This window comes from Exophiala mesophila (genome assembly GCF_000836275.1).
Source record: "Exophiala mesophila strain CBS 40295 unplaced genomic scaffold supercont1.4, whole genome shotgun sequence".
In the NCBI taxonomy this organism is placed as follows: Eukaryota; Fungi; Ascomycota; class Eurotiomycetes; order Chaetothyriales; family Herpotrichiellaceae; genus Exophiala; species Exophiala mesophila.
Window position 1 is genome coordinate 1,153,566 of NW_015622507.1, and position 21,850 is coordinate 1,175,415.

General features: G+C 51.7%; 8 protein-coding genes across 8 annotated transcripts; 3 read left to right on the top strand and 5 right to left on the bottom strand.

Moving 5' to 3' along the window:
- Nucleotides 1–664: 664 nt before the first annotated feature.
- On the bottom strand, nt 665–2,732 carry PV10_05638 (uncharacterized protein). The gene is made up of 4 exons (XM_016370334.1): nt 2,595–2,732; nt 2,341–2,527; nt 1,414–2,154; nt 665–1,353 (listed from the first exon to the last, which is right to left on the bottom strand). Exons 1-4 carry the CDS (start codon nt 2,622–2,624, stop codon nt 1,067–1,069), a joined length of 1,245 nt encoding a protein of 414 aa, XP_016222627.1. The 5' UTR covers nt 2,625–2,732; the 3' UTR covers nt 665–1,066.
- A 137-nt stretch (nt 2,733–2,869) lies between these two features.
- On the top strand, nt 2,870–4,597 carry PV10_05639 (uncharacterized protein). The gene is made up of 2 exons (XM_016370335.1): nt 2,870–3,941; nt 3,999–4,597. The coding sequence occupies exons 1-2, from the start codon at nt 3,047–3,049 to the stop codon at nt 4,088–4,090; spliced, it is 987 nt and encodes a 328-aa protein (XP_016222628.1). The 5' UTR covers nt 2,870–3,046; the 3' UTR covers nt 4,091–4,597.
- Nucleotides 4,598–8,758: 4,161 nt separating this feature from the next.
- PV10_05640 (uncharacterized protein) lies at nt 8,759–10,359 on the top strand. Its single transcript, XM_016370336.1, has 2 exons — nt 8,759–9,906; nt 9,961–10,359. Exons 1-2 carry the CDS (start codon nt 9,099–9,101, stop codon nt 10,302–10,304), a joined length of 1,152 nt encoding a protein of 383 aa, XP_016222629.1. The 5' UTR covers nt 8,759–9,098; the 3' UTR covers nt 10,305–10,359.
- Nucleotides 10,360–10,768: 409 nt separating this feature from the next.
- PV10_05641 (uncharacterized protein) lies at nt 10,769–12,193 on the bottom strand. Its single transcript, XM_016370337.1, has one exon. It carries the CDS (start codon nt 12,073–12,075, stop codon nt 11,320–11,322), a length of 756 nt encoding a protein of 251 aa, XP_016222630.1. The 5' UTR covers nt 12,076–12,193; the 3' UTR covers nt 10,769–11,319.
- A 776-nt stretch (nt 12,194–12,969) lies between these two features.
- On the top strand, nt 12,970–13,947 carry PV10_05642 (uncharacterized protein; the record flags this gene model as incomplete). The annotated part of the gene is made up of 2 exons (XM_016370338.1): nt 12,970–13,309; nt 13,418–13,947. 2 exons carry the CDS (start codon nt 12,970–12,972, stop codon nt 13,945–13,947), a joined length of 870 nt encoding a protein of 289 aa, XP_016222631.1.
- A 253-nt stretch (nt 13,948–14,200) lies between these two features.
- On the bottom strand, nt 14,201–16,697 carry PV10_05643 (uncharacterized protein). The gene has a single exon (XM_016370339.1). The coding sequence runs from the start codon at nt 15,455–15,457 to the stop codon at nt 14,582–14,584; it is 876 nt and encodes a 291-aa protein (XP_016222632.1). The 5' UTR covers nt 15,458–16,697; the 3' UTR covers nt 14,201–14,581.
- Nucleotides 16,698–18,207: 1,510 nt separating this feature from the next.
- PV10_05644 (uncharacterized protein) lies at nt 18,208–19,535 on the bottom strand. The gene is made up of 4 exons (XM_016370340.1): nt 19,151–19,535; nt 19,047–19,090; nt 18,901–18,989; nt 18,208–18,835 (listed from the first exon to the last, which is right to left on the bottom strand). Exons 1-4 carry the CDS (start codon nt 19,232–19,234, stop codon nt 18,426–18,428), a joined length of 627 nt encoding a protein of 208 aa, XP_016222633.1. The 5' UTR covers nt 19,235–19,535; the 3' UTR covers nt 18,208–18,425.
- Nucleotides 19,536–19,748: 213 nt separating this feature from the next.
- On the bottom strand, nt 19,749–21,124 carry PV10_05645 (uncharacterized protein). The gene is made up of 3 exons (XM_016370341.1): nt 20,843–21,124; nt 20,648–20,789; nt 19,749–20,593 (listed from the first exon to the last, which is right to left on the bottom strand). Exons 1-3 carry the CDS (start codon nt 20,921–20,923, stop codon nt 19,971–19,973), a joined length of 846 nt encoding a protein of 281 aa, XP_016222634.1. The 5' UTR covers nt 20,924–21,124; the 3' UTR covers nt 19,749–19,970.
- Between the last annotated feature and the right edge of the window lie 726 nt (nt 21,125–21,850).

The window sequence follows — 21,850 nt, forward strand, 5'->3', positions numbered from 1 at the left end:
TAGAGAATCGATATATTACTCTAGTAGGTATGCGCTGCTTTGTCATGCAGCGGCATCGAGGGCAAGGACCACAGCTAGGAGATTGTGTCCAAGAAGGGGGAAAGGCCAAAGGCGCTCCCTCCCCCCTCCCCTACCCTTACTCCCCAGTGCTGATACTCGACTTCAGCACAGGGGGTCAGGAGGGTTTTGCATCTGGCCATACATACATGCCTTGCCAGTGCCCGTTATTGATTAGAGGCGCGCTTCCTAATCAAAAACGAGTCCTGGCAAGGCATGTATGTATGGCCAGATGCAAAATCCTCCTGGCGGCATGCGACGTTCCTCACCTTCACGTGGTGCATGCTGTGAGTAGGAGTTTGCAAGGAATTGTAACTCTGAAACCAAGAAGGAACAAAACCCATCTTCTCTCTCCTCTTCCTCCCTCTCTTCTCTATCTGTCATTTCCTTTCATTCTTGTGTGTTTTGCTTTGCTGTCCATTATTTTCCATTACTCTGCTTCTGAGGTCATTCTCTGTCCTGTGATCTCTCTCCGGTTCTCTTCCATCTACTCCTGTCTGAAATCCGTTGTCGTCTCCGAGTATAGCATGTGCTGGCTGCGGGAAATATAACCGTAGTTCCTACGTAGTTGCATCGCTGGGTAGTTCATGCGGATAGACGGGCCTTTCTATGGGATTTGTATAGGTTAAGTTGCCTGTGGCTGCGCCTTTTGTTACCAAATATAGACCTACAAACTGACGACGAAGGATTGTATGTCTATCTGTCCATTTATGCACGTTAAAGCCCGTAATCATTTAGTGTCGAAGGTAGGTAGGTGAAGCATTGACAGTGAATGAGTTCCACACCATAAGATAGAAGCGATGCGATCGTGATACATAAAGCAAGAAAACTGAAAATCTCATATCTTGGTTTCAACTGCCTGCACTATTCATTGACAATGCTGGTCAAGGCAATCTGAGCCCTGCAGAGATATCATTTCTCGGCCTCACATTATCACAATTCATTTCTCGTTTCATGATTCCACGCCATCCTGATCTCGTCTTCAAATGGTAGCTGAATCGAGGTCGGTCTACTTGAAGACCTTGCCATCAGCCCATTCGTATGTCTTGCCTCCGACCACAATAGGCTTGTCCCAGGACCACTGGTCGTTGACAAATTCTTTGTCCTCGGCCTTGGTTGGGTCGAGCTTGGTGAACTCGTAGCTTTCCCAGTCGGGGGCGACGTCAAATGCTGGGAGTGCCTCGTCACCACGCACCAAGAAAGCACCTTGGATCACCGAGTCGTTGGCAACACCAAAGACCGAGGCAGCTCCGAAGAGGTATTTGCGTGATGCCTCAAGTCGGGCGAAGAAGCCACCTATCGCATGTTAGAAGGCGCATAGCTCCAAATGGTACCAAAGGATGGATCAAGGCTTACCAATGAGATTGGAGGTCATGAAAACTTGAGTCAGCTCGTCGTTGTACTTGTAGTCAACCTTCCACAGGGAGTACTCCTCCGGCTTGTATTGCTCCCAGAACCATGGCAAAGCCACTGAACGAGTGTCCTCGTTGGAGTACTTTCGCTTCCAGTCATCAAGGATGAGGGTAGGCTTGGAGAGGGACTCAAGAGGATGCTTAGCCTTGACTTCCGGCTTGGGCTCGTCGTCTTCTTCCTCAACAGCGGGCTTCTTCTCAGCCTTGGGAGCTGCTGGGGTGGGGGCTTTGGCAGGCTTGGGGTCTTTCTTTGGAGGAGTATATTTGACAGCCTCTTCGACAAAGATGGGGCTCGCCACAACGGCCTTCCAGATGGGTTGATTGACGACGGTCTCGAACCAACGGGTGGTGTTGGGGTTCTCGGCACGCCAGGCCTTGTCAAGGACGAATTGGAAGCCACGGGACATCTGGGATGCGGTGTAGAGATCGGCCAGGGTCAGGCGTTCCCCCACGAGGAATGTGTTCACCAGAAAGTGTTGCTCGTAGACAGCGAGGACCTTGAGGGTAGCAGCCTTTGCATCATCAACGGTCTTCTTGTTGTATGGGTCCTTGCCAATGAGAGGTCGGAACCACTGACTCAGACTGGGCATGAACTCGGCATTGGAAAAGGACAACCAGCGAACAATGGTGGCATAGTCTTGCTTGGTCTTTCCAAGAAGGGTTGTCTTCTCGTTTTGTGATGCAACTATCGACTGGGTATTAGTGGGTCGAAAGAGAGATTATGAGTGGGGCAGCTTGAGACAAAGACATTGCAAGGCTCAGAATTCAATATGGTCAACAACGGTGTTCTGACAGGGATAACTGTTTTGATAATATGACTCATCTTTGGCTAGGGAAGAAGAAAGATCGCGGAAAGAAAGGTAGGACATACGGTAGATGGCGATTGCGATCGACTCTGTCAGGACGAAGCCATTGGAGCCCACGAAAGTTGGAACGCGGCCAAGAGGGTTGAGCTTGAGGTAATCAGCGGTAACATTGGGAGGACGAGTCTCGACCAGCTCAATGTCGAGGTTGTACTCCTTTGCGATTGCTAGGAGAGCGGTAGATCGAGCATTGTCCTTTTCCAACAGTTAGTAACTCCATTGAGCTAAGGCTGCGAACACAACAGCGGGAGGGTGAACTTGCAGGAAATCCGTAGAGCTTTCCGAACGACATTTTGAATTCAGGGGGGAGATGAGTGACAGAAGACCGAATTGAAGATGGATGGTGGGGGTTCAAAGTCTTTGGGAGTGCGATACGGTGGGAGAAATCAAAATTTTGGAGATGGATGATTCCCAAGTGATGAATCTGCATTAGGCAAGAGCGGTGGCCTGTGGTGGAAAATGAAACGAGGCAGGTGCGCCGAGCACTATATTTCTTGGCGTTTTCTTTGCTTGCTGTCGACTGCGTTTGAACGTGCCCCAGCTTCAAGCATTGCTATTAGAGAGAATAGGGATTTGGTTCACGACGCTGGCCACGGAACAGAAGCAGCTGGCAGTCTCAAACCTATTCCTGACACCTCTTGACCCAGTCGTTGCCATATTGTACAGGTGGCCATCACTCCTGGCAGTTTTGCTATCCTCTCTGCTCCCGCCGACATGGCGAGACCGAGTGTCAATGTCGTCTCTTCTGCCATCGCTTGGACGTGCAGCAACTGTCGCCAGAAAATGCGACCAAGTCTCTTGCCATCCTTGAAGAATAGGCCTTGGATGCGGTATTCCAGATGGCCTCAGATGTCGTCCTTTTCCACCTCATCAAGTCGATCAATAGACGCCGAACCCCCAGTCGAGATTCGTGCAGCTCCCGAGATAAAATTCGACAAGCCCAAAGTTGACACGGATGCATCGACACCTTCACCGGCTCGGATTATTCCAAGCTCACCATCCTATTTCACCGGCTCTCCTACTTTCACCGACGACACTTTACTTCTACAATCCTTGGTGGATAAATACAGCCAGGTGCCAACCGTTGCAGCCGACCAGATTCCACGAGCATATTGGGTGACGGTTGGGCATTATCGATCTACCGTCAGCGAAAGGGTAACATCGTCCAAATTTGCCAGGCTGCAGCGCCTCCTCGGCCAATTGAACAGGATCCATCGCTCTTTTATGCCAGAAGAGGTACAAACCGTCTTGCAACGCTTCACACGACCGGGACTCGAGAAAATCGCACAAGCAAAAGTTGGCAAGATTGACCAATGGGGTCGGTCACTAGGAGTTGGCCGGAGGAAAGAGTCAACTGCAAGAGTTTGGCTGGTGGAAGGGACAGGTGAAGTCTTGGTCAACGGCCGAAGCATCACCGAGGCATTTCCTCGACTCCACGACCGAGAAAGTGCACTGTGGGCACTGAGCTCCGCCCAGCGCATGGACAAGTACAATGTTTTTGCGCTCATTCAAGGAGGAGGGCTCACTGGACAGGCCGAATCAATGACGTTGGCCCTTGCAAAAGCATTGTTGGTACACGAACCGGCTCTCAAGCCTGCTCTGCGTCGAGGTAAGATCCACAAGTATGAATTCCATTTCTTGAACACGATACTAATACCCGTTGCAGCTGGCTGTGTTACTTCAGATGCGAGACGTGTCGAGCGAAAGAAGCCTGGACGGGTCAAGGCTCGCAAAAGGCCAACTTGGGTTAAGCGATGAGCACTGGGACTACGGGGCGAGATATGTAAACACAAACTGCGCCTTGCTCGATACCATTATTGTTGCCAGTTACTTGTACATTATCGGCTTGTGGACGGGTACATTCAGGTGCGACTTTATCAGATGAGCACTAGTTGTTTCACCATTGATCGAGCACATGTCAGACACCTTGTCATTGATGTTGACGGGTGTGAGTCATAAACTGTACAAAGTTGATCCACGATGGTGTCTGAACTTCAACGGACCTGTCTGTAACGTGCTCTGGCTAGGAAGAGACCGGAGCTGGAGCTTGCCTAATCCATCTCTTTGTCAGCAGGCGCCTGTGGTTAGAAGCGTTTACGGTGGGTTTGCTGCAATTGCAAGATGTTGTTGTCATATAGATCAGACCTAGCTACCGGACCTGAGTGCTGTAGCCTATAATAAAGTGAGAGCATGACAACAGTCATTCTACAGCGCAACACGGTCAGCAGTCATGGGCCAATGCAATAATGATGAGGCACAGATGTGGCTCGAGGTGAATACCTTCCTTGACAAGAGGCACCTCGGGTCAGCCTGGAGCCTCAGCGAGAATTGTCGAGGTCTCTTGGACCAGGAAACCGACTTGGCCAGGGAGGTATTTGTCGCAGCAGACGGAGACGATGGTACACCTGCCGGCTTCCTTCTCAACCGAGCCATGAGGAAATCTCCCCAGCCGTGACATGTTGCTATCTGTGTAGCCAATTCTCGAGTCGTAAGCCGCGGTGCAACAACGAGGCGCGGGCCTGTAATGAATCAGTCATAGCGTCTTGACGAACCTGGTATTCTGGTACTGGGCAAAAGGTGGCTCACAAGTGCCGGTGGACTTACTCGATCAGTCGATCAGAGTGGATGGCGTGGATGGATGGATGGGAAGGCTAACTGCAGCTGGACATCGCAGTCGATCATGGAAGCGAGAAAGCGACACAGAGGCACAGCAGCAAAGAAAAGAAAAAGGACAGCAGCGCCGCAGCACAGCCATGTTGCAGCCATGTTGATGTTGCCTAGGCTGCAGATCTTGAAACTGCAAGTGCGATCCTGGGTCCGGCTGCGGCAGGCGCGACCGAACAGCAACTGCGACTTGCAGATTCAAGATTAGGCCAGTCTCAGCAACGTCAGGGATCCATCGAAGAGATACCCAGTATGTCCCATGATGTACTCTACCCGTACGAACTGTCCAAATAAGTCGACAATTTCAGTACAGTCATGCGTACCGACATCGCCACGGTCTGGATACAAATCCTCACGCAAGCAAAAGGGTCGTGAGCCTGGTCCTCAACTGCGTTGGTGCAGCACTGGCACAATGTCACGACCGGGCAGCAAAAGCCCCTCGGCCACCAAATCAAACTTGACCCAATGCCTACCCGAAGGTGACAACAGAATGAAGTCCATCGGGGCTGCTGAGCAGAGCATGCAGGCTTTGGGCAGCCACTCCCCACCCCGGGCAGAAAGACCCAAGCCTTGTTAGACTAACAAACCTGAAACACGCTTCGGTCAAGCCATCGCCAATCGTGGCTCTCCATGATCTCCCAACGCTAACGCGCAAGCACAACATCCTACCCTTAATACGCATACGCATATTCGTACGGTACCTGATGTTGGTTGTTGCAAGCCTGTTGCTCGACCCACGGACGCATCATCGGCCGAGGGGCCCCTCAGCCCAGTCTCTACGCACACCCATACCCTCCGGAGCAGGTCTACCCACAGGCTGCAACGACCCCTCGATCCCAGTGAACCAGAGCCCGTTGGTGAATTCAGTCTACATCGACAGCTGCAGGATCAATCTCTCTGCTCCAAAGTTCCCGTTGCGCCACATAGGGCCGAGGGGGCCACTCCGGACTTCAATTACCTATGCATAACCCCGGCGACTCCAGTCATGACACATCCCAATAACGCACTCTCCCCTTCCTGATTCCTACCTCCTGCTCATAGGGCCGTGCAGGCACAGTAGTTTTGGCGGACGCTGAACCTCAGATTTGGCCCAGGCCTTGCTGGGTTCGGGGACACCCTTGTCACTCACTCAACTAACCCTGCTGTTCAGACTCGACTACACATGCGCCAAGCGAGGATCCCGCTCGCCTGCCTACCTGAGACGTTGACCTCATCTCACGGATATTGCCCACTGCGACCGATCCTTCTGGCGAGATGACCTCTACTCAGCGCTTGGATGAGCTTCAATTGCTGTCGAGATCAGCATGCCAGACCATCGGCAAAGGTCAGACGCCACCGCTCGCATGCAGCAATGTCGCACATGATCAACGTTCATTGTCAGGTGCTGCATGGATTGGTGTTTCGCCAGATCTTTGGGACGAGGCCACCCTGTAGATACCCGACTGACTCGGCTCGACAAGACCACACCTTTTGGGTCGATTTGCATCGTCAATCAAACTGGGACGCCGATGCATCCGCCGAGTTTCAACTCTAGCCTCGTCGTCATATGAATAAGGCAGTTCAAGCAATCAAAGACCAACAGGAGATTCTACTGTGGATAGTTGAAGACGCCGCATCCCAAAACAAGGGTCACTGAACACTCTCTCAAGCTCCTTCGGCCCAACATGTTTGATTGTGAAAACATTGTGGTCAATTTCCAATCCGTGCCCAAGTGCATGGATGTCAAGAAATGATGGAAATGTTAAGCCACAGCAGCCACGATTGATCACCAGAGACCCCAGTGGGCATCCACTCTTGGGGAGAGGGTCCCCGGACACACCACATGCCCAAGAGGTCTACGAGTCATAAACTCTCCCCTACTCCGTTCACACCTTAACGGATGGGGTCATCCGTAAGTCGTCCAACAAACTCGATGGGCGAGGCCCATTGACCATCGGGCCCACGCCATCCCCAGCCGACTTTGGGCTCCGGAGGCACATGGCTGCAGCACATACACACATTCCAACTTCTTCCCAAGGTTCCAATATGCGCGCGTCTCTCTAGACAACGTTGACTGATGGGTCCTTCTGACGCTAGACATGAGAATGCAACACAATAAAGCAGCGTCTGTAGGCTTCGGGCGTGTTGGAAGTTGACTAAAACGACGAGGCGCACTTATTGAGACCCAATGTCATGATACGTCAAATGTACCCAAACAATGGTTGTCGATCAACCAAGTTAGTCTGGCCCCGGGCTGTGATCGAAATTCATCACCCATCTGTCACCGCGGCAAAGAAACCCTGACAGATTGTCATGATACGCCCAATATGTGGGCGCGATACTTGTCATGTGCCAATTTGACCTCTGTTATCCTGATCTTCGACAAGTCCAGCATGTCAGCGATCCGCTCTTCCAGTACCATCGTACACATAGTCACCCACAAGTCAGGCATTTTCTTAAAATTGTCTGGAACTTGGGCATGGCCCACTGCCTTGGCCGGTGCTGTTGTTCATCAGCGCCACACTCTAAATCTCGCCTGACTGCCCCGGCAAGTGGTGCCAAAGCTAAATCTGAACATTGTGTCGGACCAGTGCCTAGAGGGTTTAGCTCCCTGCCATCCTGGCCGCTGCTTGCTGGCTTGACCGTGGCCCTAGACCTTCTGTCAGAGCCCCAGAAGGCCTGCATGAGAAGGATCCACTGGCGGCATACGTCTCGACATCCCCTTCTCTTGCGACTGTATCGCCAATTCAAGCCTCCAGGGAAATAGGTTCGTCTCTTCGCTGCGATATTTCTCGCCGTGTTTACAAGCTTGCCCCATTCTCGCACATAAGGCCCGCGTGGCCCATACGGTGGTCCCCTGTCCCATGTCTCGTCTGGCCCAGAGATTCAACAGCGACAGAGCGTCCACTCGCGGGCATCATGACTCCAACCACAAGGTCCAAAGACCCTGCGGAGGTTTGGAAACTCTTGTCAAAAATATCGGGAAACCGCTAGGCAGCACTGCTGTACTCCATAAGTCCACTCTGGATGGATTCATACGAGCGCTTCCACTGCCCCAGAAGCTCAGTCCCATTGTGGCGTCCGACCGCTCCCAAAGAGACTTCACCCCGAAATACCCGGTACTGGAACATTCATTGGTATTCGTAGACACGCCTTGTTTTCCGTCAAAGTATGATGCCCGCGCTGGCGAGGCGTCCATGCAAAGTCAACATTGACGTACCAGTTACTCCTGCCAAAGACCCATATCGCCTACCGTTCGAGTACCAGGGACGCATTCACTGTGTCCAATAAGAGGGCCTCCTCCACTCAAGGCTTGTCTTGAGTTCGTGCCTCTACTGCAGCTGCACCTTGATTGCTCTATACCTCCTTCTCTTTTGTTGGGTACCTGGATGATTTTCTTTGTACACGCTCGACGCTCCTTCCTTTCCTTCATTCGATCTCTTCTCTTTGGCATCGTCTGCCGTCTCGCCGATACATCGTCCTTCCTTAGCGATCTGACACAATCGCCCCCACCACCCTTCAACGTCACGTTTCATACTCTCCGTTTCCTTTGCACGGGTCTGGTTTCTGTTAGCGACCGGGGAAACAGATGCTCGGTGATTTGGAAGCATTCTTCTGGAAGGCTTTGGTGTAGTATTATTATCTTTCTGTTTCGCCCGGGTTGGCATTGAAACCCCATTCTGTGACGATATACGGCTGCCAAACCTTTGCCGACAGTTCGTCTACATCAGCCAACCGACGTCTCCCGTCCCTCAATGACACGCATTCGAGACGTTTACCGACGAGATCAACATCGGCTTCGAGTGCCGGTTTCTGACAAACGAGCACCCAGTCTGTGCGCCACTTGAATACTCGACTGCCTGGGGTCTCCACACCAGTTCGACTTTGTACTTCAGGACTGGCTTACCCTGACATCCTTCAGCATCAGCAGACAAGGTCCTCCTTTCCAGCATTCAAGCAGGTCGCATGAAGAGAAGGCAGACGGCAATTGTGAGAGGCGAGCCATCGAAAACTTGCAAGGCGACGTTGCCCTCTATCATCTCACATTCTATAACATCGCTTCCTCGAAGGCACATAGACACTCGGTCACTCTGGCGTCGACGCACAGTGTACTCTTCCTTAAATGGACGGCAATGACCGTCGGCGCTCTCAGTATGGACAGCCATACCACACACAAGCGCAATCGCGACCAGTACCGGGGCAACCCATGGGACCCCCGAGCACCGATCGATATGCACAGCCGTCAACCCCTGCCCGAAGTGATATTGGAAGATCCTCGATAACACGACCATATCTTCCCGGCTATTCTGGATATGGGTACCAAGAGCAGCAATTTGGTGGCTCACATCTTCAAAGTAGCAGTCCAATGCAAGGGGTTGAGATGCAGTATTCGCCCGCCTATCTGCAGGATCCCTCGAGGCAGCAGTCTGTTCAAGCCTCTCCCAGTCAGCAGCACCACTACACGCAATACGCACAGGGCTCCATGTTACCCCCTGTTGGGCCACAGGCTGTATACGATTCACTCTCATTCCAACAACGCCAGTCAGCCGCGATCGAAGTGATGGCGAGCCAACTCGCTGTTCCGCAGTACATGGGGCAAGGAGAACAGGCAGGGGTTGGGGTTGGATCGAGTTCCTCTCATTACATGACCACACAAGCCGAGACCACCTCCTATGGCAATATTGCCGCGAGTCGGGCGCCTCTAAGCGAGGCATACGGAGGTGCGCAAGGCAGCTTTGGCGGCGTGGAGCATACAGAAGTTCAAAGCACCGGTGGCCAAGGAGGCCAGGAGGCCTCCGAGGAGGGATTACGAGAGTATCGACAACAAATCCGTTTGATCTTCGACTCCATCATCGCAGGCAGAGTAACCGAGGCCAGTGAGAAGGTAGTCGCACTCTCCCGCTGGCTGGTCAACTCTGTAACGGCTCTTGGTACGTCCGCTTCGTCAAAGCGTCCTTCAGTGCCTAGTAGCTTACTTGCATTAGGGCTTCACCACGATGACGAGAGCAGGCACGCCGAACGGATCGAACTTTGGCAGCACATCAATCTGTGTTGGGAGGCTTTGGGACAAAAGCAAAAGGACATCACAGAGGAGGCGCTTCGAAGTCGGCGACAACCAAATGATGTCCTCTCTGCCGAAGCCATCACCAACCTCGCCAATGAGTTGATTGGCCTGTGTGATCAACTTGAACAGTACGGTTTAGTCGATTTTGAGATGGGGATCTGGGAAGAGCAGATTATACACATTCTGACCTTGTGCCTTGATCTCCTGCCTCACAGCGACCCGGGTGCGCAGGGCAGTCGTGGACAGGTCGAGCCGGGCCGATGACCAACCCGACCGGCAGGAAGGACCAAGATAGACATGAGTTGCTACTGCTATCGGGAGACGACGCATACGACGACCTCACGAACGATCACCCATCATTTCATTTGTTTGCAACGCATTGCTGAATGATGATTATACCATACATGATATATGACCTGTATGATTAGCAGGGCTTTGGGTTCCTGTCGGCATGATGTACGATAATGATTGTGAACGAGTGGGAATCCCCACCTCACAAACGAAAAAAGCACGCCAACTGAAACCTTTGGGACGAGGAGGAAGGGTTTGGAAAGGGTTTGATCGCGAGCGAGAGTCGATCCTGATAGCACTACTGTGTTCTTTGGACACTTTGTCAAATGTATATATACTTGGGCTCGACGGGGCTTGGTTTTGTGGCATTCAGCGTACACATTCGGTGTTTTCGCGAGCCCATGCTTTCGGCCGGGTGTTGAAATTTGTTGTGTATCCAAGTCGCCAAGACGTGTTTATTATTTGCTATATCGATGGCTCTATTCATTGTTCACGCAGAGAGTCTCTCAGTTGAAGAAGTCTCGAAAAACAAGAAGAGAAAGGAGAAAAAAACAACGGGGGAATCTGTCATCCCCGCAAGCAGACAAAGGACGGCGATGGTCTGGTTTTGATTGGATTTCAGACCTCTCCTCTCCTATGAATCAATGGGAATATTTCAACCATGTTTATGTCCTTGCTTATTGACGACCCAAAGGTGAAGAAGGATGTTGGTTGTAGTAGGCATGAACGTGGGATCAAAGGAGTTGCCAACCCTCATAACGCACACCACAACAATGTTGCATGACAATCTTCCAGACAAGTTCGAAGCCGAAGGAAATACAATTCGAACCAGAATCTTGATGGCTTATCACTTTTATCCGGCAAGTCTGGCACGGTAACCGTAACACACATCGAGACCCAGCCAGGACAGGGATGAATGTCTCGCGATGCTGAGGCCAATGCAGCAAAGCAACAAACTCCAAGGATTAAGTAGCTAAAGTATCATTGTCTAACGACTGGTATAGCCACCGTTCGCAAACAAAGTCTGACCATTGATCCAAGCGCCGTCGGTACAGAGAAACTTGAAGATTGGGGCAATGTCGTCGACGGAGGTGAGGCGACCAGCGATGGCGTTGGACTTGTGGAACTCGACGGCCTCGGGGGATTCCTGACCGTAGAAGAAAGGCGTGTCCATGGGGCCTGGTGCCACGGCGTTGACGCTGATTCCCTTGGGCATCAGCTCCTTGCTCAATCCCTTGGTTAAATATTCGACTGGAGCCTTGGACGCCTGGTAGCTGGTATACAAGGGCGTGTATGCCGCCAGGAGAGATGTGACGGTATTGATGATCTTGCCACCTTCGCTGACGTGTTTAGCCGCTTGCTGGGTTACTAAAAAGGCTGACTTGCTGTTGACGGCGAACATCTGGTCGTACTCGGCCTCGTCGATCTCAACCAGTGGTTTCTTGAGTACCTGGCCTACCGTGTTGATCACGATGTCTAGCTTTCCCCCAAAGTCGGCCAGGACTGACTGGAATAGCTTCTCCACATTGCTGGCAACTGTCAGGTCGCCTTGATATATCTTGATCTGGGTCTTGGGGTACTGAGACGAAAGCTGCTGGGCAAGTGACTCTGCAGACGATTTGGACGATGTCGAGTTGTAATGTAATGCCAGGTGGGAGCCCTCCGCCGCGAAGATGGTTGCGATGCTTGCACCAAGGTTCTTGCCACCACCAGTTATCAACGTAACTTTTCCTTCAAGAGACATGACTTAGTAGGCTTTTTGTTGTTTGAATGGTAGTAGCAGTAGCGGTAAAGCAAAAATGGGGTTTCAGACTGGCTTGAATTGAGTATTCTTGAAGAACTGGGAATGAATGAGACACGGGGAGTAAGACACACGGTCTAGTGGGGATTCATCACTATTTTATATTACTTTGGCTTCTTACTTCAAGGTCCGGACGCGAAAGTACAAATGTCATCATGAGATCGACCAGGGTTTGACTGATGTCGATCGATGATTTGAGGAAGCCGACGTCCGTGGGAAGAAGTGTCGGGGATAAGTGACTCGAAGCAGACACTTTATCGTCCCTTCAGGAAATACTCATCATAGCTCCGACCAGACTTACCGGAACAGGATAATGCAAGTGGTCTCTGTTATGAAAAGAGGATCGATCGTCCATGTTCAATCATCAACAAGGCTTCAAGGCAATAATGCAATGCGTGAGGGAGGAAAAAACCAAAGCGTGATACCAAAATGACCGAACGCTAGAGGCATGCTTTGGTCGAGGCGTAAAGGTCACGTCGGATCGTTTCTGAATTGGGATTATGCAAGTGGTACGGGTAGTTCCATCTCCCCATGTCATGAGAAGCTGTGAGGCTGAGAGGATGTACGTAAAACCGTTTCCGCTCCACCAATCCGTTTTTTCTCGGCGAGTTGAAAGCTTCAGTGGCACATCGCACCCACCCTGACACCTTGTCTCGCTTCGACACCAAACGTTTTTGATTTTTGACATGGCGTCGGTGGGAAGCCATTTGACATTTCCAAGTTCGTGGTTTGACATCCCAAGGAAAGGAAAGGAAAGCCGAGCTTTTTTGCACTAAGCCCGGCCGGCTGCGGCGGCAGGATTGCGATTGCGATTGCGATTGCGATTGCGCATCCATGATGATACGACGGGCCGAGCTGAAATTCGTCGAAGGTGTACCTCGAGATCATGCGCATGCTGTCCGTGTGCGTCGTGAGGTGAGATCCCATGCAGCGAGATCGTCCGCCCAGGATCATCAGGATGAATCTGTAGTGGCCAATGGTACAAAGAAACGAAGATCCAGAAAGCGATTCCCACGGTGGACGCTCGAGATTCGAAAGGACGACAATCAGGGTCAGAATGAGTCGTCCTCGAGTCAATCCATGAGCCCCTTGACCCCTTTATCCGGAAACGATTTGATTCCAGCGTCCAAAAGTCCCGTATATCATGAGCCTTTTGTATCTGTGGTAGTGGAGAACTGTAAGTTCTGCTCTGGTTCACGAACCCCCCCCTGTCATGAAGAATGCTTTCGCTCCCCTTCAGTCTTCAGTCTGCTCTGGGAGGGTTGCACGCTAACAAGGAGAAAAGACCTTGAGAATTTGGCAGTCGCCATTCCAGAAGTCGATGGCGAGCAGGAGACGTGTTTATTGAAGACGCGATGGTTTCCCATGGTGATCCACTGTCCGCTGATCTTCCAAGTCATCGTGCTTTTCTCAGCATCGCATTATGCGGCATTCCAAGGAGATCCCACCATGGCTGAAGCGATTCTCCGTCTCAAAGAATACGCCATCGGCGGCATCACCCAGAGTTTGAAAGAGAACAAAGGTTGGGTGGGTGACGACTTGATTGCTGCGAGTGCGAAGATGGCCAGCTACGAAGCCATCTACGGGAGCGAAAGCGCATATCATGCCCACATGACTGGTGTCCAAGGCATGTTGCAGCTCCGAGGTGGCCTTGGGAGCCTTGGTCTTGATGGCCTTCTCGCTCGACTGCTGATTTTCATCGATACCAACTCTGCCTTTTTGCTCAATACACGGTTACACCTCGAGGCCGCTTCCTTTCCCAGACTGGCTCCCTTTGTACTCCCAAACCCAAGTCGATTCATCGGTGCCTCTTGAAGAGAGCGATAGAGACAACAGGATCTGGAAAACAGGACAATAACACAAATACGGCTAATTTGGTATGCTGAATGCCTTATAACAGATGGCATGGTTGTCTGGTGAAGCAACAGAGGAGATCCTTGCTACGTGGCGTCCTTCACCGGCGTACTGACCTGGGGGTTATCTGATGCAGACGTCATCACACGCGAGCAGGTATCGACATTGATATTCCATGGACGGAATATTTGAGACAGAAACGGAGCTTGAAGGTCAAAAGGCTTTGCAGCGTGGCAGCCAAAGACTATGCGGCTGCGTCTGTCTCTATCCAAGGCTTGCTAACCACTTTTTGAGATCCAAATAAACATGTCGTCCAACCTATGGGATCTTGATACAGGATGAAATATAGTATAAATATTGAATAGGGGCTTGGTCTGACACCCGGAATAATCCGAGCTTCCAGACCATCAGCTCTTCCAGCTCAAAGGCCTTGAGATTTCCAACGAGCAAGTGACAGACGCCAGGCTTCAACGCTCATGCAACACATCTTAACAATCGAGAGTGACAACTGATTAGTACGCACACACATTATACAGTCGTGACAAATATCCGGCGGACACCGTCCAATGCATTATTTCCAGGTTCATGCAAAACTTCACGTGTCCTGCGCGTTTCCTTGCCCCGAAATTACCTCTTGCGGAGGTTGGTTGTCGTCATCTCTTTCGGCAACCATGGTGACTTGGGGATCGGGAATCTGAACATCCAAATTCAGATAGCCAGTTCTTCTTAAAGGGATGAGTTTGACCCCATTGCGAGCCCCGACGGTGTGGTTCCAGTCCTCAAACCATTCTTCGAGGGCTCTCAAACGCCCCTTTGCCCCAAATGGACGAATGTCCTCCCAAAACCAACCAGTCGCAAGTCCTAGTAAACCATCGAGCCAGTTCCACGTCGAGAAGGGGTCGTAGGCGGTGCACAGTGTGTGATTTATATGTTCAATGACATAGCGAAACTCTTGTTCTTGCATCAAAGGGTCGAGAATTTCGGGGTAAATGTTGGAAAATGTCGGGGCGAGGTCGCCGGCCACCATCCAGTCCCGACGGATGCGAATGATGCGGGTCGCTGTATATTCGGGGGAGTCAAGAGGCACGTGAGGATTGAGGTGTGGAAAGCAGGGGTGAGACGGACCCCAAGCAAGCTCGTCACCAATACTCTCATCGTCTTCCTCGCCCGTGTACGGTCTCTGCTCGCCGTCGTGTGAGCCTGGGGGCGCAAGACCGCCGTCAGTATTCGTCTTTGCGTAAGCTGACGATCGTAATGACATGCCAGACTGAGCGCGATTGAGAGAGCGGTGGGATGTGATGCGTCTCGGTGGCTGCAGTGGTTGATCCAACGGACTTACGCCATAGCTTTGCCCCAGGACTGAAGAGGCTTGCTGGGCTTCTACATCACGCCCGCGAGCAGTGTGGCCGGGAGGGAGGTGGGCACGGTCGGGCTCCTGTACACCAGGGACATTTTTTTCTGGATCATTCATCAGGCCTGCGTGTGTGGACAGGGAACGTGTGAGTTGGGTGCGTTGTTGGTTTGTAGGTAAAGCAATGCTGGTGCGATCGCCAGCTTGAGGAGGAGTGGCGTGTGTGGTGTGTTCGACGGTGTAGTCGGTGGGAGAATGTTGTCGCGATCGACGTTGTTCAGGTAGGTTCAACAGGTTGCGCACCTCACCGGTGACAGCATCAGTGGAAGAGACCTGTCGCTGGTGTTGATGAGACTGAACACGAACAGGGGTGGGGCGTGGGACGTAGTTGATGGGGTTGAGCACCCTGGAAGCAGCCGAGCGATTGTCAGGAGCAATGACCTTTTTCTGTCGAACCAGCAGAGCTTCGAGAAAAGACCTCCTCTGACCGGGCGGAGGAGGATGCGCCAGTGTCGAAAGAGGTGGGTCGCGGAGGGTGACAGGAGGTTGATAAGAGGGTCCTTGCACGGGAGAAGAGGAAGAGAAAGGTGGTCGATCAACGGGTGGACCGGCGGAGTAGGGCTCGGGAGTGGCGGTCAAAGTCGAGTGAGTTATGTCTGCATGCCTCGTTGGCTGCTTTTCAAGCGCCCTCGGTGATAAAGTGGTTGGTGAAGAGGTTGTGAAATCCGTTGCTGGTGGAGGTTGAAGAAGAGAATCGAAGTGAGTGGATGTGCGAGAAAGGAGAGGGAAATTACTTGCGGCAGGAGCGAGTGCAGGTGCAGGTACCGGCGCAGGAAAAGTAGCAGGAGCGACCACAGTGCCTGTAGTGCCTGCAGTGCCTGTAGTGCCTGCAGTGTCTGCAGTTGTTGCAGTTGTTGCAGATGCCGGTGCAGGAGCGATGGACAAGCGCTTGCTAGTGGCAATGCCAACGGCAACGACAGTAATAAGAATAAGAGTAGTACAAGTCCCAGGCTTTTTTGCACCAAACGTCTCGCCGGTTCAATGCCAAAAATATAGAGGATGGTGGTGACGGCCTTGTTGGCTGTGGATGCGTAGGCCGAGGTCGAACAGGTTGGAAATAAGGGTGGAAGTACCTGCATGTACGCAGGTGTGGGTGTCAGTGTGGGTTTCGACTTGTCATGCAGGAACAACAATTCTGAGCGATCGTGATTGAGACAGCTCGTCGTCGCAACGATCAAGGACATTCTGAGGTCAACGGCCCCTACATTGCTCGGCGACACAACGACAATACTTGGTTGGACTCGTCTGAGGTTGGGTTCAGGGAATGATGAACTCTTAAAGCACCAAATTGACAAAAGATTCGTCTGGCAAGCCGCAAAGATTGCCCAATCAAAGTTCTATGAATGATCGAGAGCCCTTGATCTCGAGAAATGCTCCATGGCCCGGATGGCAAGAGACCGAAAGAAACAGAAGGGAACGTCACTTGGAACTGCCTCGCACGCGACAGAATGCAGAATGTTTGCCCTATTATCGCCTTGCTTGACTACCACCTATGACAGAACCAGAACCTGGGAATCGAGGCACAGAGAGGACAGCCTAACCATGATTACCATGGGTACTCGAGTCACTCAACCAAGTCCATCTCCTTCATTCGATCTTGACGTTGGATCCGTTTGAGCCACTTCGCACCAACGGTTGACCCTGTCTTAGGCGAACTAGTCACTTCTCCCTAGGGTTTGATGGCCAGGCACGCCAGGGTATGCCTCCATTCTCGGCAACGGTCACCTCGCAAGTAGATCATTGCTTCCTGGATGTCTCTTCCAAGTTCCCACGACTTTTTTGTCTCTCGACTACCTCGTTCCTTGACGTAAATCATTTTACAACCTGGTTCCGGCCAACCCCCCTTGTATGAGAATCTTGAACGCTTGTGAAAGATTCAAATTAAAATCAAAATTGGAATTTCACCTGCTGATGAGTCACTCGAGCAGCCAGCACCCAAGAAAACTGCATCCGTCACATACGGACGATGCGATTTGATTCGTAACAGGAAGGTGATAATGCAGGGGCCTAGCCTTATTCACTCCGTCATGGATGTTCTCTGCGCTTCCCTGGAACACAGGCTGTATAATGTTTTCCTGATAGTCTCTGTCAAACACTTGAAGTGGAAAAGGACCATACAGTTGGCTCGGTACTCGAGTCAATCCATTAGGATTGGGCAGCAGCTGGCCTAAAAGATACTCGATGGAGGAAACAATCGTCCTTGATCGTTATTGATACCGTTGTTGCCACCTTTGAGAAACAGACTTCTTTGGTCAATTGATCCGTGGTCACTTCGTCTGTCGCTGTTCTGGTTTCGAGTGCGATCCGTTCAATGTCGCTTGATAAATTCGAACAACATCAAATGCCGCAATGCCTAGAACAGTAGATTGCATTGTAGTTATTGAACTTCATGATGATAATACTAGGGAGGGGCAGCAACTTGCGCTTCTGGGCCCCCGGGGAATCCATAACTCTGGTTTGCCCAACTTCCATGGCCATCCACCCCCTGCCAGGGAACAAAGTACAGTACGCAGTATGTGATCTTGTAATCTTGCAACACCGCCGAACATGACATCGTCAGTGATCATCTGAAATTGCCGACCTTAGCAGTCCCAGGGCCCTGGTTAGCCGTTGAATTCATTTCACCTTCGGTCATGTCATTGGTTGCCTTCATGGGCGGGTCATCATGCATGAACTGCTCCGCCTTGAGGAGCATTATCCGAAGGGTAGGTCTTCTGGCAAGTCACTAGTGTACCGAATACACCTATAATTCGTACATATGCTGCATGCTGCATGCTGCATGCCTCGCCCTTTTCATGAAGGCATCTCGCCAGAATAAAGAGTTGCTGCAATAGTAGATGTGTATCAAGGCCTCGAACCTGCGCCTTACAACTGTACAATTTGCTTCACAATCGAGCTCCATGACTCGGCTTGTCCTGATCTCGCTTCCGGACTCCACAACCCCATCGCTGAACATATCCCGGCTCTTCGAGAGACTTGAAGACTTGGCATAACTCTTCACATGGGTCATACTAGAGTCGTGGTGCTTCTACATGGCCATCATCCATGTCATAGTTGCTCCCAGGATCGAAATCCAACTTCCTAATAATGATGAGTAGCTTTTATGGGATCCATTGGAATCTCCCGACGAGGAAGTTCCCGCCGGAGAGGAGTGACTGGCACTACTAGTTGCTGCCTCCACGGAACCCTGCGGCGTACCGCCTCCGCCTGTGCTTGTACTAGTGGTCGCTGCATCTGTAGGTGTTGAGCTCGCTTCAGAGGTCACAGTGCTGTCGAAGTGATCCTGGGAGGATACTATGGGAGGGAGGCTTGACTGCGTTGGGATGCCTAGTGTGCTAAGAATCGGATTCGATGTTGTTGTCAGGATGGTAGCTTGGGGATCAATGGTGATGGGAACACCGATGACGGCGCACAATTCAGCAACCACAGAAAAGGTGTCTGGTGTATGGTCAGCAAAGGGGTACAAATGGTACCATTTTGTTGGCGTTGCCTGTATGACTAACCTTGCTGTTGAGATGCATTGCATGATGCGTAGGTGCAGTTGTTCAACTGTTCGACATAGGCATCGTCCGCGCAGAGGCAAGACCATTGACTGGCATAGGTTAGCTTACCTTTGCACTGCCAGGTTCATCATCAGCTCTGCACAAACCTCTGATTGCAGTCGGTGTTATTGACATTTGCAATACAGGCGAGCTAGTGGTGGGATTAGAGACGGTTCTTCTGGTTATTTTTGGCAAAGCGTTGCCGACCTACCGCACATTGATCGACATCGTCTTGGGCAAGGGCACATGAGGCCCACAGGAGGGCGAAGACAATTGCATGGAGTAGTTTCAACATTTGGTGACGAAAGTGCCTGCCGTGGGTATCAACAGGAATGTGATTTCAGAATCCTGAATCAGTCAACGAGCAATGTTTGAGTCTGCGATCATAAAGGTCAAGCTCGAGTGGTTTGTAGATGGAAATTCCAGCAAACAGGCAGCCTTCATTCAGCACGTGAATAAAATCTGTGTTGGGAAGGGGCGTTGTTGGAAGAGCCGTGGTTGCCGCTTTTGACAATCTGCTATGACTTGTAAGACCTCATCACTCCCGGCCACTGTGTAAAACCTGGTGCGATGATTCAAGGTGTTCCGCCAGAAAACAGCGACAGGACCGATCAAGTCATAACATTGCTTTGAATTCTTACACTGGAAGAATCGTTGCCTAGATGCAAGACAGCGTTCGTATGTCAGATCAGATGATCGCGCACGGGCGAAGCTTGGCAACTTAGCCGGGTATATAAGGTAGTGGTACCGTGGTAAGCAAAACAAAATGGTCAAGCAAAAGCGAGATGGGAATTATGAGAAATCGAGATCGTAGACATCTTCGCAGTGTCATTGAGCGATTCGGCATTGATCATCGAATCATTATATATAACAATACAGTTCTTGCAATAATATCGTTCGAAGAACTTCATCAATTTCATAGCATGCTCCCAGCCAAATTTGCCAACGCCAACCCTGCACCAATCGATGAAAGGCATGATTCACAGTCCCGCATTCAAACTCCTCGCCGGTGTTGCAATGAGCAAGATCTTTTATAGAACGATCATGGTGGCAAAGATGGCAGCAAACAAAGCACCGCAAGCACCAAGGCCGCGCAATGAGGTCGCGCCATTTCCATCCGATCCAGTGGTGACAACGGCTTGGATGCCAAAAGTAGTGCCGGTGAGGACCTGAGTCACTCCACCGGTCGTGACGGTAGTTGTGACGGTGGCTGGGACGGGAGCGGCAGTGGTGGTGCTGCAGCCAGACCAGGTGCCAGTCCAGGACGAGAGAGGCCCCCAGCCAGCAGTCCAGGTGGTCCATGAATCACAGTTGATACCTTCAGCCTTTGTTCCCCAAGGGCCAAATCCTCCAGGGCCACCACGGCCTCCGAAACCATTGCCAGGGCCACCACCGTGACCGCCCCACTGGCCAGGGCCGCCCCATGGACCCTTTCCATCCCAACCGCTTGGTGCAGCAGGAAGGCCAGTGGAGTAAGCAGAGACCCAGCTTGACCATGCTTCAGAGTCCCATCGTCCACCTGGGCCAAATCCAGGACCAGAGGTGATGGTTGGCCAAGCAGAGCCGCCAGAGGTAGCACTGAAAGTAGCCTGTTGAGAATTGGTGACAGTCACGCCTGCGTTGGCGCAAAGTTGAGCAACGGCTCCATAGATGGCTAGTGGACAAGTTAGCAGTTGAATTTGCATTGGCTGAGAGCAATTCTCCTTACCTTCCTGATCGGTCTGGTTGGTGCAGGAAGTAGCGACACAGGTGTTGAGTTGGGAAATGGCAGTCTGGTTAGAGCAGACGCACTCCCAGCCACTCGATGCATCACAAGTAGTACCGTCCCAAGAGCCCAAGCAGTCAGACCACTAAAGCAAACATTAGCACCGAATGACTTGATCAGACTAGGATTCAAACATACTGTACATGATGGGAGCCAACCGGCGGCAAGAGAAGACGAGGCGAACAGAGCCGCAGTCAAAGGCAGCAAGTACGACTTCATGGTGACTATGTGTGTGTGGCTAATGGATGAAGGTTTATTGAGGGAAGTGGAGATAGGATGTATCCACGGAGGTTGACGGAGAAGTTGATGGCTGGAACCACAAAGATGGAGGATATGATCAGAAAGATATACAGATTGAACCTACCGATAGATTTAAGGCGGGCTGGGCCTGGTTCGTTGTCACTGGACACAGCCTTGCTGGTTGCAGCAGCGCAAGATAGAATAGATTGCTAGGGGACTGCAATGCAATCCTACAGCGCCCATGAGTGCCTTGGAGTCCGAAGTTAGAAACCCGTATTAAGCTTCAAGGGATCGGAGGTCGGAGGGGCGACGCGGCCTGCCGTGCAGCCCAAGGAGGTTTTCTGGCTGTGAAACGTACGCAATAGGCACTTGTCGGTGAGCCAAGCCATTAGCGAGATGCACCAGTGGCTGAAGGGTCGCCCTCACAGGCTTTGGCGGGAACCCTACGGTGCCTGTTCATTGCCGGGGCTGCAACGCCCCTGCGGGCGCTGGTTGGCCCTGGGGGCTGTCACGGCTGGTTGGCCTGGGCTGCCGAATAAGCTCGTGTTTGTGGGCATGTCCGTCGGACTCATGCCACTCAAACCATTCCAATCCAGGATTTGTCGTGGCGATGACGCTCTTTTGATTCGCCTGCTATTTGCGGAACCTGGGGAAAATCGGCCTGAGCCCCAGCAAGAGCCAGTACGATGGCACGGGCATAGTTCATCAACACCAGCAACCGCAGCAGGAAAACCATCCTCGGAATTTTGTAAACAGTGGCGCATCTAACGTTCGGATTAATGGCCCTGCACGAAGTCTACTGATTGGCAGATTTTCAATATACGATGCGCAACCCAGCGCAAAGAGTGCCAAGGGGGGTGTACGTCCTTGTGTATCTAGATACCTACACAAAGGCACCTTAAGATA